This window comes from Tamandua tetradactyla, chromosome 7 (assembly GCF_023851605.1).
Source record: "Tamandua tetradactyla isolate mTamTet1 chromosome 7, mTamTet1.pri, whole genome shotgun sequence".
Lineage (NCBI taxonomy): Eukaryota > Metazoa > Chordata > Mammalia > Pilosa > Myrmecophagidae > Tamandua > Tamandua tetradactyla.
Window position 1 is genome coordinate 139731335 of NC_135333.1, and position 6917 is coordinate 139738251.

The 6917-nt window shown below is 36.7% G+C and overlaps 1 protein-coding gene across 1 annotated transcript in view; it reads right to left on the reverse strand.

Annotated features, from left to right (window-relative positions):
• TSPAN8 (tetraspanin 8) overlaps positions 1–6128 on the reverse strand; it is a 28963-nt gene extending 22835 nt beyond the window's left edge. Inside the window, exon 1 of the mRNA XM_077111435.1 lies at positions 5742–6128. Coding sequence (XP_076967550.1) covers positions 5742–5801 — 60 coding nt within the window. The 5' untranslated portion in view covers positions 5802–6128. The remainder of the gene's footprint in view (positions 1–5741) is intronic.
• Positions 6129–6917: the final 789 nt, after the last annotated feature.

Here is a 6917-nt window from a genome sequence, read left to right on the forward strand (position 1 = left end):
ATATATTTCCACTGAAAAAGCCAATCCATTTCTGCTGCACTGTAGCAGCTTTAGCAAACTGAAACAATTCCTAAAATTCACATAACCTCAAAATATGTAAAGAGAAATTAATGTCTAGCATTTGATTAGCATCCTAATATTTCTGAATCATAAAACAATATTAATAAAGGAATGTGTTTATGACTTTGTTTGAAAAGCACAACTTCCATCTATGTAACGCCTGCAGACCTAGTAATGCATTTAGAGGGCCTGGGGCAAGAATCAAAATAAAGGTCTGCAAACCAGGCTTCTATATATTGGGAAGTTGTAACTCAAGGTAATAGTTATATAAAATGTGTTCTTCCTCCTACCTTGTCAAATATCCACCAAAAGGAGGTGGCATGAGGAGAGCCATCCCCAAGCCTCATCTTTCACCCTTGGCTCCACCCCAGCCCCTGAGAGCCCTAACAGAAATGGGTATGGATCTTGCAAACTGCTAACTCAAGCCATGTTTACAACCTGCTCCCTTCCTGGCAAACAGCATCCCTTTGAAAACTCCTGGAGTAGAGGCCTGTGTAGACACTAGAAGAGAGTTTGGGTCATTTGGGTAGGAAATTTGGGACCCAGAACCCACAGTGTGTACAAGAAGGGGACCAGGCTCAAAGAAGGTATATTCCTCTTGTCCCATAGTTGTTTTTTTTTTTTTGCCCCATTAAGTGTGGGAGACAGGCCAAAGAAGGGCCAGGTCAGGGCTAAAATTATATTTAATTATAGAAGTCCACTATGTGTAAAATACTATCATATCATGTGCTAATACTTTTAAATTAAAAAGCAATGCAGTGATTGGAATCAGGGAAAATATTATTAATTGACTTAGTATTATTTCTCGGTCCTTGGTTATAGGCTTTCTATGTAGTATTTTATAATTTGTTCCCCTAACTAAAAGGATTATCCTCATATTACATATGTAGACACCGGGCGCAGAAAAGTCCAGGAGCATGTTCTAGATCACAAAGCAATAAGGGAAGGATCCAGGATGTGAACTTGAGTCTGTGCATTTACAAAACCTGTTTTCTTTCCTGGCCTCTAATTTAAGACAAAAGAATTCCTGCCTTATCACAATTCTTGTTATCTTCTTTCCTCCACTGTTTCAAAATTCAAAGTTGAATTCAATAGTATGCAATGTTTTTATATTTCTCTGTCTCATATAAATGACTAGACAATGTCGGTTAAATTTTCTTTTCCTTAAACATTTGTTTAGAATTTACACCAAGTTCTTTACATATATTAACTCATTTAATCCTCACAAGAACCCCACAAGGTAGATACCCCTACTAGCCCCATTTTTACAGAAGAGGATGGAAGTACAGAGATGTTAAAGGTCACACAGCTAGTGATGAAGAAATTGCAGTTCAAAGGAGAGTGAGAGCTCTTAACCCCTGGGCTCTAATGACTTTTGTCATTGTTTAGTTGACAAAACCTGTGAAAGGCAACCACTGTATTTCAAAAGTTCACACATTTCAGTCATAGTCAACTCTTTATCTTGGGGTATTTCACTAACTGATAGAATACAAAATAATTGTGTTCTGTTTTTTAATGTACCTCTATCTCATAATTGTATTTGCTTAGCTTCCTGTTTGAATTACTCTCAGTACATCCATTTCAGAGGCTAAGACACTAAATAAAATACAATGATGGACTTTGACTACTGGTTCCTGGTCTCTCTCCAAGTTTTGACTTCCTTCTTCTCTTTTCAAACCTCATGCACTGGCTTCCTTCAGTTGCTAGGTACTCAGCTTCACAACTTGGCTCCTTCTTCTCACTTTGCCCCATTTGGGATTACTCCACTGCTTTTCCTCATGAAGAATGGGTCTCCCCATGGCTCACTATAATCTGATAATTGTCCCACTGCAGCCATGACCCAAGGCCCATGTTCCATGCTACCCAGACTCCTAACACACCCCAAGCTTCTCTCCAGTATTCCTGAGTCTGACCCATATGAGGGGAGCATAAGAAAACTTGGGTGTTTCATCTGCTTTTGACACAGAACTTGGAGAAATGGATTTTTTCCTTTACTGTAAGTGAGTATAACACTCTAATATGAATCAAACTTCAGCATGAGTGATTAGGAATGATTTTCACTTTTGCATGTTTTTCTTCAATTAGAAATTCTAACAAATGGAAATCACTACATGTTTATGTAGCGTATCTCAAGTTCTTCCCCAAAAGACACTGATATGTTTAGTTTAAATGACCATATGCATATCATAGAGATATTTAAACATCTGGACCTACTCTGCAAAGGCTTAGCTGCACCAGAAAGAATGTATTTGAAAACATCAGGCCATGGACATCTAGAAGAAAACCACATCAGTGGGACCATTAAAATTTTTGCCTAAGTAAACATTAAGAATGTGACAAATTGCTAATTACTTATGAAGGATCGTAAAATTCCAACTGAGAGCTCTGGGTTGGGGGATATAAGGAGAACAGAAATGGGAACATTCCCTAACCTCAGAGATTCCTCGGGCTACCTCAATTATGAATTAAAAATTATAATAATTTATAATCATTATAAATTAAAATATTGATGTCACCTATTGGCTGAGACCTTTTAGCTTAGAACTCTTGCTCTCATTCAAGGACCCAGCTGCAAGATCTCTCCTAGGGAGGTCCTGAGGGACCTACCACTGGCTGATGGGAGAAGCAAGGCCTTTTACCCAGAGGGCCATTAGACATGGTAAACTGAAATCTACAATATCAGGAAGTCTTTTTCTTCATTATCAGAGAAAAAAGAGATAACAATAAACATTAAATCAGAGTTCCCCAGTGAGAGCAACTATGTTGTCTGGTACGATGAGGTACAGATCTCTACAGCACATCTGGAACCCTGATTTAAAACATGTGATCCTGAACCTATAACATATCACTTTCTAAGACTGCCTATATCATTTAAATTTAAAATTCAGATCTATTCCCAATTCCAGATTAGCTACTTAATGGAACAATGAACTCAGAGGTATTCACAATAGCCATGCTTTTGCCTGTTGTTTTTATGCATCAGAGATATATTTTAACTGTTTCATAATTTGGAAAATCTTATTAAAAATAGGAGCCATGTATTTATTAGCATATCCACATTTTGATTTGTTTTAACGGACCATGAATCTATTCTGCATTATAAGAAGTCAGGTTGCAGTACTTTAAAAACAAATATCAGGACTTCTCATAGAAATAACTAATTTCATGAAGTAGGCAAGTAAGCCTGGAAATATCTGTCATAACAGATAGTGAAGAATTTACCAAAATTATTAGGATCATGTCAAAATGACTCAAAAGCCAACTTGAAGTGGCTCCCATGTCAAAGATGGAATAGCTTGCACATCAAAAAGAATAAGAAATGTAATGGAGTTTATATCCATGAGTTCATAAGGATATTAAAAAAATACTAGTTTATCACTGTTGGAGGATACTAGAAAATTAACTTGTCATTTTGAACTCTGGTAAAAGTAAGAAGCATTTATACTGCCTTTTTAAATAAGAACAGGCTACCACTGGTAATCAAATGGTACATGAAAAATTTCTCTTTACAGGAAGTATTCTAACCAATAAATGAAGAAAAATGGTAGAATGAAAATATCATCAATTTGTAACCCTTACATAATTAATGGATTATGAGCATCAAAGGTTAGTATCAAAAAAGAAACAAAACAAACATCATACACCTCCTGATGAAAAAAACACAATGCCACTTGTAGTCTTGCTTCCCCCCCCCCAAAAAAAAAATGGTTTCACCTGACTCTTTCCAAGCCTCCAAATGCAGTTACTAACTTACAGGTAGTAGAGAAGACCGAAAAACATGTTAAACTATACCATGTTTATACAAATTTTAAAATCCAGGCCATGGGAAACACAACAAGACAGCACACAACATAAAAGTATGCATAAAATTACAAGTGGGAAAAGAAAGAGATGGAGATAGAGGGAGAACCTAAAGATTAAAATAGCTGTAAAAAAATGCATCAATCGATCTTAGTAAGTGGACCTTATGAGAATTCTGCTTCCAACGGGAACATTTGTGGAGCATTTGGAAATTTGAACCCTGAATGAATATTTGATCAATGATTCCGAAATTCTTACTAAGGTTCAAGTGTCATATTGCGGTGACAGTTTTAAAGGATTATTTTCTTTTGGAGATCTGTGCTAAAATATTTACAGATGAAACGATATATGTGAGATTTGCTTCAAAATTGTGGCCTAGAGACAGCGGATGAGAGTATAGACGGAGGAAGGTTAGCCCTGGTTTCACGGCTGGTGAGGCCAGATGAAGGGATTGATTACCCTATAGCCTCTTCTTTTGTGAATGTTCAAAGTCATCCATAATAAAAATCTGAAAACAAAACAGAACCAAAGGAGACAGGCATTTCTTTGTTTATATTCTATTCCCACTGTTTAACCAATTTCAAAATATTTCAAGGAAAGAAATTTATCAGGACTAACTTTAAAATCTGGCATGTGTGCATGAGCTTCACTTAAAATTTGCAAGAACAGCCTATTTTTCCATGGAAATGAGAAAGTACTAAGGACAAATCTTTGTTTTCTTTTATTGATTTATATACTTAGCTTCCTTATTTGATTTACCTATATATCATCTATACTCATTGAGGTTACCCACCACTGGCTGAAAAGTCATTCTAGGCGATTAGACTGTAGTCAGGTAGCTAAGTTTAACTAGGTTCATCACCATTATAACAATTTAAGAACATCATTATTTACCAACATGTAGATGGTAAATATGTTGGTAAATATGCCTGTTTACTAAGAGGAAAGCAGGTATAAAAACCAAATCAGAATTTTTTTCCTGCTTATGCTGCATAAGCCATTCTGCAATCAGTATACAGAGTGCTTTTCTCATTTAGGTGCTTTGGACTATTTCCCTCTGGCTTGATTTTGAATAGTCTTTAGTTGCACCATATATACCAAAAATGATATCAATTTCCCAATATCCCGATTTGTCTTTTTTACATCTCATTTTTATACTCATCTCATGTTAGAACCATCATCAATTTATTTTATATGTGTTATGCCATTGACCTTTCCAGAGAAATATAACAACTTGTTAAAAGGCAAACCCTGTTGATTTAAGGGTGGGGTGATGACACATCAAAATGGACTTTAAAATGCCCATGCATACTCACTGTCTAAGTTTAGCAAGCTTTTAATCATTTTATGATTAAATAATGTATCATTGCTCCCCCTTAAGTTTCTTTATGACCTATTTTCTGTTCTTTGGGGCTCTGAAAATGATCCTCTCCTGTATTTATCAACCCACACCACACTATTCACCTGTTTCAAACCCAGATCTAAAGGGTGGAAATCAGGAGCTGGTCTCGGGGGGCTGGGCCCAGATCATGTTTTTCCCACAGAGTCCTAACACTTGGGAAAACCTGCATGATATACAACTGAGAATAATTGTCCTTTAATTAAGGAGTATTTTTCCTCTGTGATTGTTTTGCAACAATATCAACACATTTATGAAATGTTTATCCTCACGGATCCCGAAGCAGACTTTTTTGAGTCATTGGTTCGTTTTCAATTACTGAAACAACCAAAGAAAGAACAAACAAATCCAAACAAGTACATGGAAAATACTTTTTCTTCCTCCTCCTATTTCTCTAGAGCAGAGTCTGTTCTCATTTATGATATTTATATCAAGATCTCCTTTCTTGCATAAAATTGATAATTAAAAGAAAAACACTTACCCAAAACAAGAAGTTGAAGATAAACATAGAATATTTTAAACATCCACTCACACCTGCCATTTCTGAAAAGGATCAGGATTCCAGATGCTGCGAATGGAGCTATTCGTTATAGGGTTGTCCAGCAATGTGCTGTGGAGTAATTTGCCTGCAGAGATTTCTGTGTCCACAGCTTCCGAGCAGAAATAGAAAGCAAAAAGGTAGAGAGAGAGAAAAAGAAAATCCAGTTATTAAAGTGGATAAAAAATTAACCCACACCTTTAAATATCGCAAGGGCTATCTCTGGGTGGGTACGTTCTTTTGCTTGTCATGGCCTCTGGGGCACAGGGCCAAAAAATTTATGGTCCTTTCTCAAAAGCTGCCTCCTTTAAAGTAAACAGATATCAAGTTAAGGGAGTGGCTTTGGATCAGGAAGAGAATGGCACAGCGATACTAGGTTGTTGGGTTTCAGAAAGCACAGTCTGACTTTCCTTCCTTCTATTCCTGCCATAAGGAAATACGGTTGTTTTGCTCTGAGGTACAGAGAATTATGTCTAATTTCATTCTTGCACTGCATTTTCATGAGAATTCCAAATTTCTTTCAAATGTAATGCTATGCATTTAGACATTTGAAAATTCTTTCAGCCCTGGAAGGGTGAAACAACCATGATGTACCCACCTTCCAAACCTTCTAAATTTATTTCCAGACTTTTCCATGGAGCTGCCTTAACTGTTTCACAGTTGAGGGGAGGTGGAAGGAGAGACAGCCACACCTGTCTCGAAGAGACCATTAAGTTTTTATCTTTATCTATGATGTTTAAAAAAAAAAAAAATCCTCAGGAGTCACTCTCTGACTGCCCCAATTGTTTTCATTTTAAAATATAGATAAATTCATTTCATTTTGATAGTTTAGTTTGTTTTTAAGGTGGGTAAACTTCCTTTCCTCTGAAAAATGGTGTCTAACAACAGCTTGTCACCTTTCTGGATTCCTGGTCCTCTCCCCCCAAAAATTCAAGATGAGGAGTTAGTTCATGGCTCAGTGACCATAAATTGTACAGTTTATTTCTACAGCTAATAGAAGGCAGCTGGCCCAGGTGAGGGTAAAATTCTTTGACCTACCCAGAGAAGTGTGGCCGGCTAATGAAAACAGCCTTGGACATGTTAGTTTCCATATCTCAGCTCTTCAAAGAGGTTTCCCCC